The 24307-nt window shown below is 43.8% G+C and overlaps 1 protein-coding gene across 1 annotated transcript in view; it reads right to left on the bottom strand.

Moving 5' to 3' along the window:
* The window catches only part of WWTR1 (WW domain containing transcription regulator 1), a gene marked incomplete at its 5' end in the record, with an annotated part of 135186 nt that extends 112375 nt beyond the window's left edge, over positions 1 to 22811 (bottom strand). The window contains 5 exon segments of the mRNA XM_081234424.1: positions 21619 to 22052; positions 22648 to 22649; positions 22652 to 22705; positions 22708 to 22780; positions 22782 to 22811. Coding sequence (XP_081090550.1) covers positions 21619 to 22052; positions 22648 to 22649; positions 22652 to 22705; positions 22708 to 22780; positions 22782 to 22811 — 593 coding nt within the window.
* Positions 22812 to 24307: the final 1496 nt, after the last annotated feature.

Below are 24307 nucleotides of genomic sequence, written 5' to 3'. Positions count from 1 at the left end.
AGCCCAGGAAGGACAGACATCTGACCTATCCTCACCTTCACATGGTTGTGATAATGCGGTGTTGTCTCCCCACACCTGCACCCAGCCCACCCTCTTGCAGACTCACAAGCCTGCTGGGGTATCATGCCCCTACTGAAAAGAAGGTTAAACTACCATACAAACACAATGTATTTTTAGTAATGGGACTTGAGTCTTCTATCTTTGGATAATTACTAAAAAATCTCCCTTCAAAATGATTAAAAAAGGGAGGGTGGGAGGGAGACGCAAAAGGGAGGGGATATGGAAACATATGTATATGTATAACTGATTAAATTTGTTATAAAGCAAAAAAGAAAAAAGAAAAAAAAGATTAAAAAAAAACCGAGGAACAAACAAAAACCCAAAAAACTCAAAAGGAGTAAGAATTTAATTTATACCAGGTCTTTCAGATGAGATTTAAATAACATTACAGTCCCATTATTAGGAGAATGGGTAAATAAACTGTAGTAGTTTATGATGATGGAATATTATGATGGAATAATACATTTAGGTAGATCTCTAGCTACTGTCATGGAAAAGCATACTTTTAAGTGAGAAGAAAAATGGGACATTAAGGTACAACATGTAAAAAAAATCTGAATCACAGCTTTGCACATGCACTTGCACAGACTATGAACTGAGAAGGTGGCTCACCCCCCGCAGAGATGAGCATACTGGGAGCAAAGGTGTCAAGAGAGACTGTCTCTGGCTGGACTTCTTAAAACAAAATGCATTCACGTATAACTTGGGTAATTTTTAAAAATAAAAAATAAATAGATACTGTTGCATTTAAATACACGGCCATCTATAGGTAAAGTAAACCTAATTTATAACTTTAAATTCTTCTTCCCTTTATTCTGATCAGAAGAGGGTTCAGTTCCTGCTCTTTGGAGATCTGAAAAGATGATAAAATTAAATCCTGGTTGTGTGTGACCTTAAGGGACTTGTAAGGAATAAAAGAGCCCAAGCCAAAATTTAAAATAAAGATATTAATAATAGGTATATGATTTCAAAGGTGATGTTCCCAGGAGAACATCCCATTTCTCCTGGGTTTATCTGGCTAAACTTCCTTTCAAGTTTGTTTGTGGATGCTGATGATACACCACTGAGGATGAACTTGAGGCTGTGTTTAAATACTTGCTACTCTAACTAGCTCCTCTGACATCTCTCTGTATTCACTATTGACACAGTTAATCTGCTTAATTACAGTTTTGTTGATATCTCAAATTCCCCTTATTTACTTTGCATCCTGAAAAGTCCTTTGAAATCTAAACAGTCCACTACCTCTCCAGCTCTGTTTGGAAAGATTACAATCTTAGGATCCTTTGAAAGGGGGCTGGGAGTGGGGGCTGTATTTCCAGCATGGAGTGGAATGTGGAAATAATCTGGGAACAGATGAATATACTGGATTTATTCCCAGCAATTTTGCCTCTCCTAATTCGTTATTGTTCTGCTTGAGGAAGTGATTTCTTGGAATTTATAGTCAGACTAATAAATAAATATAAAAAATAAAATATATTCCAAAGTGTAGTACACTTCATGTGGACTCACTATGCTAATAAGCACAGTACCCGTATCTGCACACAGTATGTGCTCAATAAATATCTATTGGCTTACCGCATAAGGAAGAAGCACCAGATGATCTAAATAATGGAGAAATTTTTAATTATTTATATTTCTTTCAGCAAATATTAATTGAATTCCTATCATGTGTGCCAGGCATTGGGCTGGGCACTGGAGAGATACAAATGAGATAAAATTCGGTTCTTTGTCCTTAATATAAAGAATGAAAATAAAGCAGAAGCACTCTCCCTTGGTGCAAAAAATAATCAAGTTTGCCTATAACTTCTAACACTCAAATTCAAATCCACCTCGTTGTACTGTTACATCTAATCTAAAAGCATCCTTTTCTGGGACTTCCCTGGAGGTCCAGTGGTTAAGACTCCGCGTTTCCACCACAAGGGGTGCAGGTCCAGGAACTAAAATGCCGCGTGCCGCATGGTGCAGCCAAATAAAAGAAAAGCATCCTTTTCTGCTTCTGACCACTCAATAACATTTTGATCATTTCAAAAGCAGGTTCCGCATTAGCCTTGATCTCAAAAAATATTCCTTCGTATCAACAGGCACTAGGCATGAAGGACAACACGACACCAGGTCCACATTCCGAGAGCTGACGTGTTGGGTAAAGTGAAATAAGTCCATTCATTTAACAAGCCTTACACAATATTTTAATGGACAACAGGAAAGATCAATTGCCAAATTACCCACACAGATCAAATTCCCATGGGGTCTGGAGGAGGAGGAGGAGGAGGAGGAGAGCCTTCTAGCTGGTTGGTCCAATAAGGTGTCAGAGAGGAGATGGAGTTGGTTAGACCAAGCAGGAGATGGAGAACATTCCAGGCCAGTGAGAGAAATGATACACACCACTCTTTTTTTTTTTTTTTTTTTTTTTTTTGCGGTACGCGGGCCTCTCACTGCCGTGGCCTCTCCCGTTGCGGAGCACAGGCTCCGGACGCACAGGCTCAGCGGCCATGGCTCACGGGCCCAGCCGCTCCGCGGCATGTGGGATCTTCCCGGACCGGGGCACAAACCCGTGTCCCCTGCATCGGCAGGCGGACTCTCAACCACTGCGCCACCAGAGAAGCCCCGATACACTACTCTTAATCAGAAGTCCAAAGACGAGCCACTCTGTATGAAATATACAGAGGCCATGAGCACAAAATGGAGAGAACACTGGAGTGATAAGCACCCTCACAATCATTATGGGCTGGCTACCCTCAGTCCTGTTTATTAACATACTCCCAAAAAAATCACTCCACTGTTAGATACACACATGCCTTGAATCGAAAGGGACCGACCAACTGCAAAAAGGGATACAAGTCCCCAAATAGAGTATAATTCCCTGACATTTGTATTTTTAAAGAGTTCATATGAAGGGCAATGGCATTAGCATAATACTGGCTCTGAACTTCAGAGTTTTAACCACATGTTCAAAATGATTCGTTTTCTCTTGTCTCCCTCACTCTCTTGGCCTATTTCTCTCCTTTCTTCCTGTATTTTTCCCTCTCCACCCTTCTCGGTGTAAGTTAAAAAAAAAAAAATCAATGCCACAAGTCTGTATGTTTAAATTCAGCCCACATGACATTTCCTTCGAGTTTAATTGCTTCCATACAATATATATCCGCTAGTCACGCTACACCCCAGAGTATTAAACATGCTCTTTTACAAAGAAGCTCTTGTCCTATAATAACCCCCATAATCAAAGTGCAGGAATTATGGGTAAGGCCCAGCCGGATGACGGGTGAAACAAATAGGTTTTTAAATTCACCCAAAGCAAGCTTCGGGCAGGAAGCAAATCAAAGCCGGCCACTCTACCATCGGGCTTGAGAGCAGAAACACTGGCTTGAACAGAGATCTGGGCATCTTCGCACGTCCAGAAGGAAGAAATGAAGTCAGATACTTTTTTTTTTTTTTTGAAGTCAGATACTTTAACTTTGGGCTGCCTTGAAGGGCCACCTGGTTATATTTTCTCTGCTTTCAAGTCAGCCCATCCCAAAAAGTCCTAATGATGGACTCCAAAGTCCACTCTTTAAATGAATAAATCATTCTTCTTTGTTATTCTGAGTAAACTAAAGTTAGCTTTTTCATCTTCCCATAAACAACTCAGGTAACATTTCTGGCCTTGTCCTATAGCAAGGGACATCTACAAACATCTCGAAGGTCTTTTATAAACCCTTATCTTTCTAAACAGTTGTTACTCATCCGATTATCTTCCCCACCTCTCAACAAACCACCTCCCCAAAAGTTCACCTTTGCGATTTTATAACTGCACAAGACACTAACAGGACTCTGAATCTTTGGATCTCCCTTATTCAGCTAGCCCACTTGGCAAAAGAGTTGTGCCTACCCTTCTTAAAAGCCTTTTAAGCAACATTTTTGGTCCTCCCCACTGGATTCAGATAAATGCTTCTCCACCAGGATAAGACATTTTTTAAAGAACAATTTTTAATTCCATGCAATCTCTCCTTGTGTTCAAAATCCACTCAGGGCAAGAGCCAAACAATCTTTACAACGAGGGTGTAAAAGATCCCCACACTTGATTCTTCTTCTTTTTTTTTTTTAATAAATTTATTTATTTATTTTTGGCTGTGTTGGGTCCTCGTTGCTGCTCATGGGCTTTCTCTAGTTGTGGCGAGCGGAGGCTACTCTTGGTTGCAGCACGCGTGCTTCTCATTGCAGTGGCTTCTCTTGTTGCGGAGCAAGGGCTCTAGGCATGCAGGCTTCAGTAGTTGTGGCTCGCAGGCTCTACAGCGCAGGCTTGGTAATTGCGGCGCCCAGGCTTAGTTGTTCCCCGACATGTGGGATCTTCCCAGACCAGGGACGGAACCTGTGTCCCCTGCCTTGGCAGGCGGATTCTTTACCACTGCTTCACCAGGGAAGTACCCCCACCCTTGCTTCTTAAAAGACTTAGTAAAGGTTTCTATAGCTTACCCCTTTGCCTATGTTCCCTCATTGATTTTCATAGACCAGTGATGTTGTCTATGGATAAAGATTAGAACCAGTAGAGTTTGGATCAGATATGTTATTCTAGTCTTAGAAACTGGTGGATGATAACATTTTGTTTATTGCCAATGAACCACTTTTGACCTATTCTAATAAAAAAACAATTTCTATGCTATCACTAAAACACAATGTCATTGAAGGTTTATTTATCTTTTACATGCTATACAGATGTATTATTTACTGTAATAGTCTAGATCTGGACATATTCTGAGTCATAATCACTTTATGCATCAAGTCACTGGACAAATCAAAGTAAAATCAGATTTTTAAAATATTCATTTAGAAGCTCTTATTTACATTTTGGAAAGGAAACTTTATATTTTAATGGTATTAGATATTATTTATTATGCAGTGTTCTTTTATCTTATTGCACAATGCAACTTTTTTGTTCTACTCTTGGCAGACTCGACTGTCACTGTACAAAACAGACGTTGTTTTAAAAACCCATTTGTAGTGTCAGTAAATATAATCTTTCACTTCAGCTGAAGCAACTCCACAGCATCAGTTTACACCTCCATGATCACTTGCAAGTTTATAATACTCTTTTTCAGCAGCTCTCAAAACTAGACTCCAAAGAGATATGTACCAGTCACCAAGGTGTTTACCAGGCCTCAGAAGGACCTTCCGAGAACTCTTGAAACTTAACGTGTTACTGATACTCAGCTTTAAGGTGAGTATGGACAATGCACTTAGATCGCGGGATTTTTTATTCACACACATAAGGTAAGCTGGACATTCCAGTGCATGAGCAACTGGAAAATCGAAGTCCTGTAATGGTTTTCAACCAATTAACTAGGGCTGGCCAATTATTAGGTTAAAAGAAAAGCACTGTGGCAAAACCTGACTCATTTCACTATGGCTAATAATTAAAAAAGGCTGTGTTGGTCGAGCCACCTGCCAAAGTTTCAGGCAAAAGTTTCAACAATTCTGAGTCTAACCTTTAAAATCATTTCTTTAATGTTGACGCTCCAAATTGTTCATAATGACTCTACACTCTCCTCCGCTCCTACTGTTAAATATCTGTTAATAATCACCAACTACTCAATAGTTATTAAAATGTAAGCAATGGACAAACAGAAAGAACAATGTCTCTACTGTGTCCCGTATGGGTTACAGCCCTTGGACCTTTGCTTGAGAACTTTCCGAAGCCCCAAACGCAGCCCTTGCCATCTTCATGCTTACAGAAATGCCAGATCAATTAAATGCAAGTTTAACTTTTTTCAGACCATAGGTAAGATAACTAAACTTTTTAAAAAGCATATGGCAAAAACGGACATAATTTAAAAACACATCTGGGTACAGCTTGACCTTTAAGTAGGTGTTCTTTCTCCATTCCTGTCTTTCCTTCCTACGAGTTTTTACTACCGTACATATTTATGGTTGGATTTTATGCTAAAATGCACAAATAGCCAAATATATTCTGGATGATACAGTTATGAACAAGAATTCATATTTGCCAAAAGTCCTATATGCAAAGGTTTATATTTCACATAGTACCTAAAACTAAGACCCATAAAAGTGGTGACAATTGCACTAGAGAGTGCGTCTACAGAAAACATAAGTAATTTTATAAGCAGCACTGAAGTTTACTGCTTCTTTTATGACTCTTAATCCATCCTACTAAATTCACATGTTCACACAAGTCCCAAACCAGTAACAGGGCCACTAGATGCTCCCATATTAGCAAAATGCAGCAGAATAGGCTTTTAACTACAATCCCAGCTTTAACTATAAAATGTATTCAAACTCAAACCAGTTTGATAAAATCAAGCATGTTTCATTTACTTACACTGTGAGAGGGTAAACTGACCCAGGGCATTTACCTGCATTAATTTCAGAATCCCCTTTGCCAGCTATCAAAATCAGTTCCGGCAAATGGAGAAACAAAGATGGAATGATAAACGTTTATCTGAAACTACAGTTACATAATATTCTGAACCATAAATTTTTTTTTCATAAATTTTTAACTGATACTCTCCAAACATAATCTGCTATTTCTATGGCTGCAATTAAGTATGACGCGTCTCAGCAGTGACAGTCCTGTGAGCTACAAACTGTGACAAAGCTTTGACCACAGCGAGGACTGGAGATGGCAATTTTCCTCGTGGCAAGTGATCATCATATCAGTTAGAGTAATATTTTTACCTAAGTCTTATAACTTATCTCCGTTAGTTATAAAACACTGATTTCAGACCTCATTTTAACCAGATGTTTAAATAAGCAAATGTGTGGTCCTTCTAGACAGCCAGCAGATCTCTACAGGGAGAGCACCTAGCTCCTTAGCAGGATACCTCAGCAGAGGTGGGAATTTGTGGGACACGCCTTATGTAATTCAGATGCTTATTTTCATCATTTTTCTCTCTTCAAAAGCTATCTTATCCGAATGAGTGCCCCAGGCCCTTGACTTGGCCCAACCCTGGAGAAAGAAAGTGGCCTCGGTGGAAAAACCATTCACTGGACATTTTTCAGTTCTCATCTTCCTTGACCTCTGAGAAACATGCCACAAAATTAACCCTTCCTCCTTCTTGAACTTCCCCGGATTTGGGGCACTACTTTCTGGATTTCCTCCTATATATTTCTGGCTGTTTCTTCTCCATCTCATTTACCAAGTCTAACAGCACTGCTCTTTTCTTCTCAATGTATATGTAACCTCTCTCTAAGGAATCTCATCCACACCTGGATTTGAATAAGAATAATAATAAATATATATACGGTTATAGTTATATAGATAATATATGTAGGTAGATATAGTCACCTGGAAAAAAATATATATAGATAGATAGATCTCCCTTGGAAATCTTAAAGTCACCTTACACTCAATATGTTAAAACACTTCTCAACCTCTTGTAAACCTTCCAGTACTGCTTGTTACAACTAGAAGCACCACCATTCAAGCCATTATATAGCCAAATTTTCCATTTCACCTGTTTTCCTCACTGCCCTTATCTAATCCATCAGCAAACCCTTTCAAATTTACCTCCCTAGTGTCCCTGAAATGATTTCACTATCCCTCAAATGATTGATTTCACTTCTTCCCTTTTCCAGCACCACCAAAGCAACTTCCCCGTGATGAAATCACTCATATGCTCTATCTGCATATGATGGCATATCACCAATGAAATGATACACATTTGTTCCGAAAAAGATTGTGAAGGAGGCAATATAAAATATCTAGAATGGAGCCTAACTTAAAAGTCTTTAAATTAGAGATAGTAAAAAAACAAAAAAATCACTCGTACGAGTACCTTCATTCCAGAGTGGCAGAATATTCAAGTCACGGCTTGTGAATCCTGAAACTGCAGTTACAATGTCTATCCCCATTTCCTCCCAGTACAGCCCACATCAGACAGCTCTGGAAACCCTGATCAGTTTTGGAGCACCAAGGGCAACAATTTTCTGAACCACAAAGCCGAATCCCAGTCTCTGAACTATAGTTACCCCAACAAGGTTTCTCACCCTGAGACCTCCCCCTCAGGCATCACATGAATTTCTCCAGAATTTAACCCATATCTATTCTCAGTCCTGAGGCTGTGTGAGGGTCAACCAGAAACAAAGACCACCTAAGCTGTGATTCCCAAGATCCCAAAACATCCAACTGATGCAAGTATAAATGAGGTCATGTGTATACATAATAAATCCCTGAAAGATACACAAGCAGTTGTGAAGAGTGGTTCTATCTGAGTAAAACTAGAGGGTGGGTGGAGTACTTTTTTCACTTTATATCCTTCAGCTCTGCTTAAATTTTTTGATCAGAGTATGTTAAAAAGCAGTCTTTTTTTTTTTTCCTTGGCCATGCGGCTTGCGGGATACTAGTTCCCCAACCAGGGATGGAATCTGGGCCACCAGCAGTGGAAGCTCGGAGTCCGAACCACTGGACTGCCAGGGCATTCCCAAAAAGCCATCTTTAAGAAGAAATCCAAAAATAAAATCAAGTCAGTAAAAGTTATGTCTGTTCATTTTGGTTATATTTATCATTTGCTTGTGTTTTCTACTTTTGATGGACTATCACAGGTGCTTCCTCAACCTGTGAACATCTAAGCCAAGAAAGGTTTTCCATGGACAAATTGGGAGAAAGACAAATTTCATATCTCAGTATTTGCAGAAAAGCCATCACAAAGGAATATATATTTTAATAAACAATCCAGCATATGTATTTTTCCCCAGTCATCATGTTTTGTTTTGTTTTGTTTTGGCACCCCAGGTAGGACACGAATCCACAATCCCTGGCTTAGGAACCATGTTTTAATTACTGAGTCTATAGCTAGCCATGTTTACAGGTAAATCAGTCACCAAAAAGAACAGAATTTGAGTTTATCTTCAGTGTTCAGAATTGAAGTGTGTCAAAGCATATTTTTAAAACAAAGAGTTAGTGTAGGGGGCCACAAAGACATAAAATATATTATGTACTGAAAAATTAATCATATACAACCTTTGTGCCATAGAATTTGTTTCCATATTGAGACTCGTTATTCAACATCTTTGGTTGATTATTCTTAAGTTAATGAAAGGTGTGACTGATTAGTTGGTTGATATCTAAAAGATAGTTATAAGGGTGAATGGAAAAATAAAATGATAGGTAGGTAAATGGATGGATGATAGATAGATAGACAGGTAGATAGATAGATAGAATTAAGGAAAGAGGAACAGATTAGTGCTTCTCAAACTATCTGTGGTAAAGGACTAGTGTTTTTTATTTTCAATCCGTCAAGCCAAGTATGTGGTCCTATTGTAGATGGCTTGTGTGTAGCTCAGGCCACATGTGACTTATCACACAAGTTTGACGCACCCAAACTATCCTGTTCCACAAGGCAATCCCATTGATCATGTGCTTAGATGTCACAGCAATGTTATTTTGCTATAAAAGTTTCTAAACGCTCTGGACTTCTGTATCTAGCTCATCACAGGCCCATAACATTAGCACACTGGTGTCAGTTTATGGACTACACTTTGAGTAGCACTGAGATACAGGATCAGGTACTTCACACTGCTATGCCACTCATTCCAATTGGTTGGGCATCCATCTAACTGGCCAGTGCATTTGCCAGCCCATGTATCACCCTTGTATAAGAAGGGTAGGTATATTGGTTAATAGGTAGAACAGTAGATGATAGAGAAATTAGATAACAGATAAGCTAGATAGATAATAAATTAGGTAGGAGCCAGAGAGTCTCTGCTCTTCATGCAAAGAATTCTCTAGATAAAGCGTTAACAACAGTTGTCTCTAAATAGGGATCCAGGGAAAATCAGAAGAATCTATTTTCCACTTTCCTCCCTCCAGTAGTGGCTGAGCATATAATTTTTTTTTTTTTTTTTTTTTTGCAGTACTAGGGCCTCTTACTGTTGTGGCCTCTCCCATTGCGGAGCACAGGCTCCGGACGCGCAGGCTCAGCGGCCATGGCTCACGGGCCCAGCCGCTCTGCGGCATGTGGGATCTTCCTGAACCGGGGCACGAACCCGTGTCCCCTGCATCGGCAGGCAGACTCTCAACCACTGCGCCACCAGGGAAGCCCTGAGCATATAATATTTTTATACTTAAAAATAAAATCAGAAACAATCTAAGTGTCCATCAATAGGGGATCAGTTTAAGAAATTCATTGTACGTCCATACAATGGAACGCTATGTAGTCCTTAAAGAGATAAAGCAGATATTTATGTACAGAAGAGGAATAAACACCAAGATATACTAAATGACAAAAGGAAGGCACAGAAGAGTGTGTACCATTTGTTCTGTATTGAAAATAGTCTAGGTGGGAATACACATTTAATTGACATATACATATGCATACTTGTACTCACACAGAGTTTCTCTGGAAAGACAAAAGAAACTGGTATGCTGGGGAGGGTACCAGAGGACTAGAGGGAGGGTAAAAGAGACTTCTCACAGTACATGCTTTGGTACTATTCAAAATTTTGCCATTTACATGTATTTATTACCTATCTGAAATTTTTTTTTTAATGTGAAGTCATCTGAAAACATTAACATGTGATTCAGCATCATGCGTGAGTGTGAAAAAGCTCCCAGTGGGCTTCACTAAGAGTTTCAGAAGGATTCCCCTGAGAGGGAGGCCATGGGCTGCTCAGGGTCTAGGTGGGCTTCGGTGGATTAACTGTGGTTCCAGAATCTCAATTTTGTCTGTGCCCAGGTGATCAGCCTCATCCCAAACTACAAGAGTATTCTGGGAACAACCAGACCTGCAAGCTATTCATGTACAAGCAGAGATGGCAGATTCAGTGGGGATGGGCCTGAGTCGAGGGTAGCCCCGTACCCCACTAACTTGGAGAGCAAAGACCACCCACTATGGTGGAACTGCACAGGCTAAATTAAATATATGACCAATGAATGGATCTATGGATGGACAGAGGAATGGCTGCTTTGCTAGGAAAGCACTATCATTTCAGACCCATATGTTAGTATAAAGTGCTTAGTTCCCTAAAGAACTAGGAAGACCTCAACATAAGGGACAATGGTGGGGTCTTATGCTTCATTCAGATAACTCTAGGATTGGTGGATCTCAATGAAGGGATGAGGAAGCTGGCATTTACTAGTGAAAGGTCCGTGTACCCATCCTAGCTAAGGTTCTAAAGCTCAGTGGGATGCATGGTCATCTAACAACCAATACTTATCTTCAAGCTAAGTCAGGCCTGGTTCTTCTTGGCCTCAAAAATACACCCTTAGCATTTCTGCTTCTGCACTTCTCTTCCTATCCCCTCTTTCCTGAAAGGCCCTTTTGCTCACCTGCCCACACTCTTCCCATTTTTCAAGACTCCATTTATGCCCAACCACCTTTACAGAGACTTCTTTGAACACCCACCCTTCATCTATCTTCCTCTCCACTGCATTTAGTACGTGGAGCTAGGATTCTAAACTTTCAATCCAGGATGCGCACAGACCTGATGGAACTACATTCCTGAACACGGCAGATTCCTATGAAGAATTCCACGGTGCAAGCTTGCAAAGATTTAAAAGAAAATATTATGGGATTCTTTCCTTATCAAGCACCTACCTATGTGCCAGGCACTGTGCTCAGGTTATACAATGACAAGCGAGAAAAACATCATTCTTGCCCTCATGGAGGTTACAGTGTAGTAAGAAAGAGAAATAAATCAACAGTAATATGGGGCATTCCCTGGCAGTTCAGTGGTTAGGACTCTGGGTTTCCACTGCAGGGGGTGAGGGTTCGATCCCTGGTCGGGGAACCAAGATCCCATATGCTGAACGGTACGGCCAAAAAAAACAAAAACAAAAACAAAAAACCACACAATGATAGTATTATAGCAGCAGTGCTACGTCTGCAGAGACACAGAGGGCTGTGGGAGAACCTAGCAGGAGCATCTAAGCCAGTGCGGGGGCTGTGAGTCAGGCAAAAACCCCTGCAGGGCTGGCATCTAAGGTGATGCCTAAAGGTAGTGTAGGCATTAACCGGGCAAAAAGCAGGGAAATAATATTCCAGGCACAGGTAGCAGCTTGTGCCAAGTTCCTGAGGCCAGGAGTACAGCCAATGGGAGAAACCAAAAGACGGTCAGCCCAGCTGCAAGTTTCAGACCTATAACCATAATAGAAATGACAGCCTTATTGTGACACAGCTCAAAGTGCTTCCAACCCAGGAGAGCAGCTGCACACAGGTCAGAAGGAGGCTCTTTAGCCTGGTTTTGTCTGTATTCCCCACGTCTCTCCAGCTAGACTGTCAGCTGCCTGAGGTCCGAAAAGCTGCCACATTTCTCCCCTCCCAGCGCAGTGCACTGCGCTGGCACACAAGAAGAGTGCAATGATTTTTTGTTGTAAATGCTGAAATGGCTAAAGACCTTTAAGATGGCACAAAGGTAAGGCCCTGGGAGAGCACAGCCCCCATCACCATCTCAACCCGGAACAAGACAGGAGTAAGTAAACTTTCACGGCTGCTCACTGTGCCAGGCACAGAGCAAAGCACTTCGCATATATTCCTGATTTCCTTTGCATATATTCCTGATTTCGCTTCAACTAACAGCAAACATCCTTTTTCCCTTTATCATCTGCTGGGTCTCGATGGAACATTCAATAAAATCTAGAAGTCGAGGAAGAAGTGTATGCAAATAAAGAATATGTTGAAGGAAATTCAGAAGATTTGCCATTAAGTCTACTTCTTATCCTGACTTTTCTGGAGAATTTTTGGTTAAGATTATAGCAATTACTGTGTTCATTTCTAAAGAAAATAACCCAAAACAGATTATCAGATGCAAACTGGTATCTATAGAATGAATAAACAACAAGGTCCTACTGTATAGCACAGGGAACTATATTCAATATCCTGTGATAAACCATAATGGAAAAGAATATGGAAAAGAATACATACATATGTATAACTGAGTCATTTTGCTGTATGGCATTAATTAACACAACACTGTAATTCAACTATACTTCAATAAATTTTTTTTTAAAAAGAAAGAAAAAAAAAGAACCCAAAACAAGAAAAACACAAGCAGTTCCCAGAGAGGATCTCCTTAGTAACATAAGCTCCAGGCTTCAGTTACTGAGCTAAGGCTACGAGATCTCTCCCATGCCCCACACACCTACCCAAATCTACCACTCCATCTTCCCTTGCCTCTTTGCTTGCTTTCTCCTGTGGTTTTTTATAACTTCCCCCTTCCCCCGATTTAGAAAGAAATATGTTTATTATGCGACATTTGGAACATACAGAAAGGCAAAACGTAGACAAGAAAAATCTCCATAATCCCACAAATGACCATCGAACAGTTTAGTATGTAACCCTCTATCAGACAGACACACACACACTTTTTAAAATAAAATCAGGATTATGACCCTTTCACAATGTACCATAATTATTGGGTTTTTATGTATTATATCCCACTTGTCTGATATTTAGGGCCATTTCTTATCTCTAAGCATTGGTAACTAACTGTTAAATCAAGAAATAGAAATGAAAACATAATACATCTACACAAAGCACACTGAAAAGAAAAACTATAACTTGATTTAAACATGAAACTCTCAACTAGAGAAATAACAATGGAAGTCACAAAAACGCTTCCCAAAGTCCACAGGACATTCCTGGGTGGACAGTATGAGATAATAGTTGGAATAAAAATGTTCAAAAGTCAAATATGCTTGTGAAATATTGGCTTAAAAATAAACTAGTTTTGTAACAAGTGACTCTGGAGTCTTGAACGTGTATTGTGAAATTCCAAGGAGGGACAGAGCCTGCAACATATCCCAAGTCTATTGGTCCAGGAACCTTTTGTTCACAAAGTGTCTGAGTGGACTAGGGTTCCAAGGAACACACTTTGGAAAACATTGCTCTGCTGATACTTCAATGCACTAAAACATTCACAGTCCCCCACAGACCAGCAGAAGGGCCATCCCCTCAGAATTTCCCCTTCAATAAAAGGTTTATTACTTCAGTCCTCAGTCTTCCAAATCACCCTTTTAAAAAAAATGATCCCCTGGATTGGTGGATTCATTTACTTCCACCATCCTCTCCTGTGGTTAGATATTTCTGAGGGAGGACGGGAAAGGCAGAGATGATAAGTAAGGGCGTAATTCCTGCATGTCTTAATTTGTCAACAAACAAAAACGGACACTGAATCAACCCTTTAAGCAATGTATTTCTAATCAATCTCTGCAATTATAAAGACAATGAGAAGTAAGCTTTTTTCCTGTAAGCTACATTACTAACATCTAACTGACCCTCTCAACAAGTCCTCAGCAACATACCCAATCCTGACATAAATTAGGTCATCCGCCCTCCATGTCACATCTGTGTGCCCTGTAAAATGATATGGATTTATTAATGGTGAAAATCTCAATGAGAAGAAAAAATAGTCATTGTAGGTATAAGATCCATTTCTGGTTTGTTTCATCATTTCTCTCTCTCTCCAGCACTGAGAGCTCCAAATCTGATCACCCAGACTGCGTTGAGAAGCAAACTCTAATGCTCCATCCACCACTCCAAAGTTATCTGGTCACCAAGGATACCTAGTTACAGGGCCTAATTATGGGCATGTACCTGACATGAAGCAGCACAGTACAAGTGCAGAAGTACAGGTGTGAGAATCACGTAATTCTAATCCCATCTCTGCCGCTCGCCTGTTACGTGACCCTGGGCCATTTACTCAACCATATTGTGCCTCAGTTTCCTCAACAGTAAAAGGAGAAAATAATAGGTACCAGTTCACAGGTCACCGTGAGAGTTACAAGCACGTGTGAAAAGCACCTAGGGTTATGAATCAAGTCTCCTTACACATGTGTCAGGAGTGTGTTCCATGGGTGATTCTGGTGCTGCCTCTCCGGGAAGTACTACTGACTGATAGCTCCCTGCCTCCTCTGGAATAGAGCAGGTCACCAACCAATGTCAATTACCTCCCCTCTTCCTCTCACCCCACTTCTCAATCTCACTCCCCCTCCCACACACAAAAGGGGCTCCACTAGTAGCTACAAGCCAGATTCCAAAAATCAGAAAGTAGACCCTCCTCAGAAGAGGTTAGATATCCTCTGCCCAAGATGCTGCAGCAAAAGGGCATCTGTGGTGGGCATTCCTATTTAGGTTTTTTAACAGGAAAATTAATTCTCAGTCTTTATTTACAATTTTAAAAACCAGCTTGCAGGGCTTCCCTGGTGGCGCAGTGGTTGAGAGTCCGCCTGCCGATGCAGGGGACACGGGTTCGTGCCCCTATCCCGGAAGATCCCACATGCCGCGCAGCGGCTGGGCCCGCGAGCCATGGCCGTGGAGCCTGTGTGTCCGGAGCCTGTGCTCCGCAACGGGAGAGGCCACAGCAGTGAGAGGCCCGCGTACAGCAAAAAAAAAAAAAAAAAAAAAAAAAACCAGCTTGCAATTCCAGGTCCAGGCTTCATTCAGCACCAAACTATAACTGAGAGTCAAAATTAGTTTATCCTACTAGCAAGGTCTCTGCATCTGATTTTGGCCAGGTAGACAGCATATGCATGTGGGGAGGCAAGGGGAAGCAAGAACGAACTTGTACTGCAAGTCTACTATGTACCAGACACTTCAAATATGTTATCTAATCTTTAGAAATACCGTGAAATCGGACTTCCCTGGTGGCGCAGCGGTTAAGAATCCCCCTGCCGGGGCTTCCCCGGTGGCGCAGTGGTTGGGAGTCTGCCTACCGATGCAGGGGATGCGGGTTCGTGCCCTGGTCTGGGAGGACCCCACATGCCGCGGAGCGGCTGGGCCCGTGAGCCATGGCCGCTGAGCCTGCACGTCTGGAGCCTGTGCTCCGCAACGGGAGAGGCCACGGCAGTGGGAGGCCCGCGTAGCGCAAAAAAAAAAAAAAAGAATCCTCCTGCCAATGCAGGGGACACAGGTTCCGTTCCTGGTCTGGGAAGATCCCACACGCAGCGGAGCAACTAAGCCCATGTGCCACAACTACTGAGCCCATGTGCCACAACTACTGAAGCTCACGCACCTAGAGCCCGTGCTCCGCAATGAGAGAAGCCACCGCAATGAGAAGCCCGTGCACCGCAAACAAGGGTAGCCCCTGCTCACTGCAACTAGAGAAAGCCCGCCCGCAGCAACAAAAGACCCAACGCAGCCAAAAATAAACAAACAAACAAACAAATAAATAATAAAAGCAATCTCTCTTTAAAAAAAAGAAAAGAATCCGCCTGCCAATTCAGGGGACACGGGTTCGATCTCTGGTTGGGGAAGATCCCACATGCCTCAGAGCAACTAAGCCACAGCTACTGAAGCCCGTGAGCCAAGAGCCTGTGCTCCGCAACAAGAGAAGCCACCGCAATGAGAAGCCCACATACCACAACCAAGAGTAGCCTCTGTTCGACGCAACTAGAGAAAGCCCATGTGCAGCAACGAAGACCCAACCGCGGCCAAAAATTAATTAATTTAAAAAATAAGTTTCTCAAGTATGTACTCCAGCAAAATGAGGGCATAAACCAAAAAAGAGGAAGACAAACAAACAGCACTCCTAGCCATGGAAAGAAGTAAAGAGAAGCCCTAGGATGACAGCTCTGTTGTAGAGCTAAGGAGCAACAAGAATGGAACAGAAAGATGAGGGAATCTGGGCATAAAAGCTTAAGGAAAGGAGACCTGACAGGACCCAGGGGATTGAGAGCCTGGAAAATTTTGAGATCATAATAAAGGCCAATATATAAACATATAAAAAGTATATAAGTATACTTATATATATAAGTATACTTATATATAAGTATATTAAGTATATAAACATATAAAAAGGCAATTAGAAATAATAGGAAAAAATGTTTAAGAAAGTCAAGATCCAAAGATGAAGAAACTAAAAGGTAACACAAATTCTAACAACTGATGAAGAGTGAAAAGAAAGACTCCCTATGACTTTGGGGCTGGATATATGCTCCTTTCAGTGTCCCAGGAGTCCTGACACCAGACACAATGCACAAGTCTAAGATCCAATGTTAATACACGAGGCAATAAATTATATTAAATGTTGCCTCCAGTTTTTCAACTTCAAGAATAATTTATGAATAAAAAAGTCAATTTGGGGGCTTCCCTGGTGGCGCAGTGGTTGAGAGTCCGCCTGCCGATGCAGGGGACACGGGTTCGTGCCCCAGTCCGGGAGGATCCCACATGACACGCAGCGGCTGGGCCCGTGAGCCATGGCCGCTGAGCCTGCGCGTCCGGAGCCTGTGCTCCGCAATGGGAGAGGCCACAACAGTGAGAGGCCCGCGTACCGCAAAAAAAAAAAAAAAAAAAGTCAATTTGGGGACAAAGCACAAAACTTTTATTGGTTATGGGTTCAGAGCTTTGGAATATTAAGGTGTCACTAACAAAAAGCAAATTGTGGAACTGATAGCCACCCAAACCTCCTTGACTTACAAAATGGGGAATCAGAAATACCGTAAAGGGGCTTCCCTGGTGACTCAGTGGTTAAGAATCCACCTGTCAGTGCAGGGGACATGGGTTCGAGCCCTGGTCTGGGAAGATCCCAAACGCGGCGGAGCAACTAAGCCCATGCGCCACAACTACTGAGCCTGCACGCCTAGAGTCCGTACTCCGCAACAAGAGAAGCCACCGCAGTAAGAAGCCTGCACACTGCAACAAAGAGTAGCTCCCCACTCGCGGCAACTAGAGAAAGCCCACAAGCAGTAACAAAGACCCAATGCAGGCATAAATAAATAAATTTATTTTTTTTAATTAAAACATAAAATAGGGCCTCCCTGGTGGCGCAGTGGTTGAGAGTCCGCCTGCCGATGCAGGGGATACGGGTTCGTGCCCCGGTCTGGGAGGATCCCATATGCCGCGGAGCGGCTGGGCCCGTGAGCCATGGCCGCTGGGCCTGCGCATCCGGAGCCTGTGCTCCGCAACGGGAGAGGCCACAACAGTGAGAGGCCCGCATACCGCAAAAAGAAAAAAAAAAAACATAAAATAAAAATTAAAAATTGAAAGGTTCCCTCTGTGAGCCTTGAGAAGGTGAAGGAAACCATTGTGTTTCAACAAAAGTCCCTTTATACTATTGGGTTTGTTACCAACTGCACAGATCACTTTGACAAAAATAATTTTCTACCACACATTTCAGAAAAGGCAAAACACTAAAATTATCACTAAAAATTGAGAGTGGCAGCAAATGTTAGAGTTGGAATTATATTTAAGAGTGGGGATAATTTTTCTTATAGAATATGTTATTCAAATAAAAATTTTCTACAAGAATGGAAAGTTCTACTGAATCCAGATCACTTTCTTCTTTATAATTCTCTATTTTCTGGTCTATGTACACCAAACATGTATTCCATTTATAACCAGAAATTTTTTTTTAAATTTTAATGTGATCAGTGTTCAGAGTCAGTGTGCCAGTTGCTAAGAGCCCAACACCTACACACCCCAGCCTGATTTATGAGCTGTAGAGAACAGCAGGAACAATGCAGTCTTCAGAGGCCATGCGTTTTAACATTCTATCCTCCCCATTGTTAAATGCTACCCTCACACCACAGGGAAGGCGTGAATGCTTAGAAAAGGTGCCCTATAACTGGTACCAGAAAGTGATTACACCATATACCTAGGAACAATCTTGCCTGAGAAAATGACAAAAAGGTTTTTTAAAGCTTCTTAGATGTCCAGACTTTGTATCCCATAAAGCTCAATTGTTCAGCTGGGGAAGTGACATGAGGATAAAGGTGGGAGTGGGGAAAATGGAAAACTGCTCCCTAAGTAGAGGACAACAGATTAGAGGGCCAGTCCAGGGTCCACCATTAAATAACCACAAATGGCATTCCCCAAGTCATGTCAATACCCTTCCCTGGCTTCAGTTTTCTAACCTTCCCCCCAAGAAAATGACCTTGTCAATTATAAAATACTTTGATTTCTGATTTATAAAGCCCTCAACTCCTGACAAAATCAAGAATAGGATTCTACTGCTAGCCCCATTTCACAGATGATGCGGCAAAGTCATGGGTAGATTTTATGAAAATTAATTCAGGGGTAGTTGCCACCATTTTCCAAGATTCTGCTTAAATCCACCAAAATACATTGCTTTTTGAGGCTGTGTAACAAAGTGTGGCATATAACATTTATCTTATTCCAACTTTAAACAAAGCTCCAAAAGAAATTCAGAGAACTCCTGGCAGATTGCTTATCACAAAAAACAAAAGTCACAGTGACTTAATTTCTTAAATTCCCTTAGCTACTTGGCCAAAAAATTTCCAGGGATAGCATCAGATCAAGCCTACAGGCCGACTGCTTACACGTTTTTCCAGTTGTTGTCTTTACTGACTATCCAACGTGAAATGAAGATGCACCCAGCTTTGGACTGAGGAGTGACTTTTAGTTGGGGGGATGAGGCAAATGGAGCCGATCAACTTTCTCTAAACCCAAGGCTTACTTCCATTTTTAACCTAGTTTCACAAACATATTTTAGAGCTACTCCAATCATTCAAAGCCTGTATAAAAGGGATATACCAATCATATATATATTTGAATATATATATGTTCATATACCAATATATGAATATATATATTCATATACCAATCATATATATATTTGTGTGTGTATATTTATAAACACAGTTCAAAAATCATTAGGGACCAAAAATAGCCTCCAAAATTATTAGAAATTATTGGGTCTTTTTCTACTTGTATGTACTAAGTCCATTTCTATAAAAGTCACAGTAAGATATTCAAAACTGCATTTACTTAAGTAAAGCAATATAAGATGCTACTTTGGATCTTTATATAGTATACAAACTAATGCCATCCTTTGGAACAATATCATCACACTTAGAAAAATGTCATGCAATTACATCACATACTTGAATTCCACCAACCATTTAGAAATCAAAGCACTGGACTTCCACACTGGACTTCCCTGGTGGCGCAGTGGTTAAGAATCCTCCTGCCAATGCAGGGGACACAGGTTCCGTCCCTGGTCTGGGAAGACCCCACATGCCGCGGAGCAACTAAGCCCGTGAGCCACAACTACTGAGCCTATGTGCTACAACTACTGAAGCCCGTGCACCTAGAGCCCATGCTCCGCAACAAAGACAAGCCACTGCAACGAGAAGCCCGCGCACCACAACGAAGAGTAGCCCCAGCTCGCCGCAACTAGAGAAAAGCCTGTGCGCAGCAACGAAGACCCAACACAGCCAAAAATAAATAAATTAATTAATTAAGAAAAAGAAATCAAAGCACTGAGTACATGTCCACACTGTCACTCAAAAACCAGGAGAAGACCAGTTGTGGACTAAAATGACCATCAAGTCTGTTTTAGGACAAGGGCTTCTCAGCAATGCATCAACCCCAGCAAAAAAATAAAGCACTCCTCCTTGCACAAGACACCAACAGCTTTGGGATGGGAAAGGAATAATTGGCCACCAGTATGAGTCAAAGGGTTGGCTATTATAAGCCTCATCCATCGTTGTGGATTTGTTATTAGGGTCCTCTCACAGCAATCAAAGTATCAAATATGAGTGCCAAAGAAAGGCTTGATTCTCTTTTTAAAATAGCACATAACATCTTAACGCCTAAACTAAAGCTACTCAATCAAAGAAATATGGGCTTTAACATAAATTCCAAGGCAAGTTCTTAGCGGAGGAGTTTCCCTCCATGGCAGTGAACAGCCAGCCAGTGCAGGCGATCCTGGACCAAGTGGTCCAGCTGGCACACCTTCAATCCAGGCCATTGATAGCCTGACCCCCCATGACCTCACTAATTACATTTCAAGTTCCAGCTTGGCTTCTCCTCCAGCATATAATTATTTTAGGGTACCACAATTGAAACAATCTTCTTTATGCCTATGAATATATTTTCCTATACAGTCTAACTCCACTCAAATGTAAACTTCATTACATCAAAAAGCTGGAACAAAGGGAAGTGAAGAATGACAAAGCAGGCTCCTGATTCGATGGTATTTTAGGTTACCAAGGGCGACATAATCAAACTCCGACCCAATTTCCACACAATTGATTTGTCCAGCCTACAACTACTTCACCAGGCAGTTACTAATTACATCACAGGTGCTGTGTGGTCATCACGTCACCAGGAAGGCCTACCAGGCAGCGTTCACTTTTCCAGACTGCTTTTCCCAGGAATGGAGAGACTGGAGACCACCTACACTACCAAGAGTCCCTCTCCTCCCCAAGCCTCAGATCTGCTCTAGCATTTATGTTGGTGTCATATCCCAGTGGACCAGGCTCCGATTATCTGACTTAGAGTGGGCAGGGAAGGGAGTAAGAGTTTGGGTCCAGGAGTCTGTATCAGTACTCCAGCTGCAGGGCATAGTCACCTATGTGTTTCATGGGAATTCTCCCAAAAGTTTTTTTTTTTCTTGTACCTCTAAGAGTTTCCATGTCCCGAATCTCTTGTGACTTCCAGAACCCTGGAAGAACTTCACCAGACTCGGTTTCTGATCCCTTACAATTCCAACACCCAGAGACTCACTCCCTACTTCCTGCCTCCCAGATGTCTGGGAACAACCGTGGAAGGTGACAGACACATCATCTCTCTCTCTCACACACACACACACACGCACACACTCAATAACAAGCGTGCACACCCTGGGTATCGTGACTCTGTGTCCCCCCCTAGCTCCAGGCTGACTTACTTGAGGAAGTACCTCTGGCCAGTGGCCGTGAAGGTCATCTCCCAGCCTGGGGGCAGCGGCAGCTCGTCGGTCACGTCGTAGGACTGCTGTCGGAGGTGCGCGTGCTGCTGTGCCGGGCTGCCCGCAGCGCCCGCGCCGGTGCCCAGCTGCAGAGACGCGGGCGACGAGTGCGAGCGGACGTGCTGGGCGCCGCCGGCCAGCCGGGGCCCCGGGTGACCGCCGGACGAGTCGGTGCTCGACTGGCGCGAGTGCGAGCCGGAGTCAGGCTCCTTGAAGAACGACTCGGGCAGGATCTTCTTCCGCCACGAGCTGGGCTTGGGGTTCATCACCGAGTTGAAGAGGGCTTCGAGGTCCGTGTCTAGGTCTTGAGTGACGTGGATCACTTGCTGCCCGGGTGGCGGGAGCGGAGGGGGCGCCGAGGCCGGATTCATCTTCTGCAAGGAGAAAGGAGGTCAGATTAGCCTTTTATGGAGGGTCGGAGAGGGGGATACGGGGGGGAGAATAGAGAGAAAAAGCAAAAGAGACAGATAGGTGTCTGCCTCGGATCCCAGACACCCAGCAGTTAAGACCAGCCGGATGGGGGGAGGGGTCCCTCCTGGCCTCGAGAATTATGCAACTTTCTTGAAGCCAAGAAGTTACCAGGAAAGGGGGGATGGGGTGGCTGCTCGGAGTTAACTGCACTGGAGACGCTGCTGAACTGCGGGTGGCAAAGGACAGGTCGAAACTTTCCAGGGCAGTCAGACCCCCAAAGTCTCAACCGGAGCCAACTCCAAGACATCTCAACTCCGGAAGCCCGAGGAGCCGGGCGCCCTGGAGTGGTGCCGGGTGAGCGGGCGCGCGCCAGCGGGCACTACCTGGGCGCGCAGCGAAGCCGAGTCTGGGCGTGCGGCGGCCGCCGTCCCGCCCGAACTCGCCGTCGGGCCTGGGTCGCTAGGGTGCGTCCCGAGCTTGCAGGCCTGGAGCCGGGGGCCCGGCTGGCAAATCCTGACCCGACTCGGTGCCTGGCAGCCGAGGGCCTTCTGCTCTTACATCCCCCGAACTGGCCTCAGGCGCTCGCGCTCCGCGAGGAGGCGGAGGAGAAGCAGACAGCGCGGCCGCCGCGGCTCCCGGACTGTCCCATAAACAAAGTTTGGAGCAAACTCCCACTCCCAGGAAAGAGGCGGGGCCGAAAGTTGAGCTGTTGAATTATGCATGACCTCCAAGTCCCCAGCCTGCCTGCCCCCGCTCGTCTCTCCCCTTTCTCTTCCTCCTCCTCCCACCCCCGGCTCCAGAAACCCCTGGGCGTGCTGGGTACTTTGCAGGGTAAGAGGAGACGGGTGCCCTCCACCCACTCCTCCTGGTCGCGCGGACCTCTCCCGCGGAGCCCTGGATCTGCATTCCTTTGAGTTTACCACGGACTTGGGGCGGGATCAAAGGGAAAGTGGCCCGACCCTGTTTAATCAAGGACTTGTGGACCGAAACCAAGGCTGGGGGCGGCGGAGGGCACGCGGGTGAGGGGCCCAGACCGAGTAAGGGCCGGTCCTGGGCGCCGCGCCCTCCCTTAGTGCCGGGTGCCGAGGCCGGGAGCGCCGGAGCGCTGCACTGATCCGTGATTCTGCCTGAGGGCGGGCCCGGGTGAGCCCCGGCGCGGGGAGACACCAGCGAGGCCAGCCTTTCCACGGGAGGCTACTTAGCGCTTGTGACCATATTTGGTCTGGCGAGGAGGCATCTCGGCTGTTTGGCTTTCAATTGTCTGCTCGTGCGCAGACGGTGCCCAGAAAGTGCCTCTGTCGCTAGGGATGCGGCTTCGCCAACTGGTTCATTGTAAACAACCTTCAAACCATTTATTAATCCTTGTTTTCCTCTCCAGGGTGACTCAGGTCACTAGAGGTTGAGAAGAAACCTGGTCAAAGCTTGGGTGCTGGAAAGGGACAGCGATCGTGCCCTCCTCTCCCGCGACATCCGCGCGGGTAGTGGGAGGATTGGAATGTCCCTGACGCCCTCCAGAGAGCCTGGAGCCGGGATGGAACCGGAACAGGTGGCTGGGAGCAAAGAGGGTGCGCCAGTGACCCGGAAAAAACCACCCACCCGCCCACCGACTGGATCTAGGCGAAGGGTGGAGACCCCCTGCTAGATCTAGACTGGCAAGACAGCTGCGGGAAGTAGGAGGGGGCCTGGTCCTCCGGAGCAGCTCAATTCCTTCTTTCCCTTGTCCCTTCTCCACTGGGGGGAAGGGGAGAGTGGCTGCGAGGTAAGTCAGGCTTCAGAAAGTCCCTACCCGACCCCATTTGATTCAAACATAAGCTTATGAAATAAGTCATATGAGGCGATATGTGTAAAGCACTTCGAAGACATACCTGCCTACATACCTCTTTGTTAAATAAAATAGAATTGTATCAAGTGCAAGTATTGTGCCTTCACAGTTTTATAAGGGCGGAACAAAGTCAAAATTAAAATCTGGAGTTGCTTTGAAGGAGGAAAGTTTATGGGAAAGACAAGGCCACCCCATAGTTTTGCTTTGGAAAAGGTAAGAGTATTTGGGGCACATTCGCTGAATGGCTTCTCCCTGTCAGTGCCCAAAATAGAGCAGAGGCCACCTAAGTGAGCCCGCCCCCCATTATCTGTGTTTGAGGGTGTGCTCTGATTCCAAACGCCCCACAGATGGGAAAATCAAGACTTCCTGAGCGAGAAACAGTCATGTGGGTCACTG

This window comes from Mesoplodon bidens, assembly GCF_964165515.1.
Source record: "Mesoplodon bidens genome assembly, chromosome: 5".
NCBI classification, from domain to species: Eukaryota; Metazoa; Chordata; class Mammalia; order Artiodactyla; family Ziphiidae; genus Mesoplodon; species Mesoplodon bidens.
The sequence above is the reverse complement of the archived record's forward strand: the minus strand, read 5'-3'. Positions and strand labels throughout refer to the sequence as shown.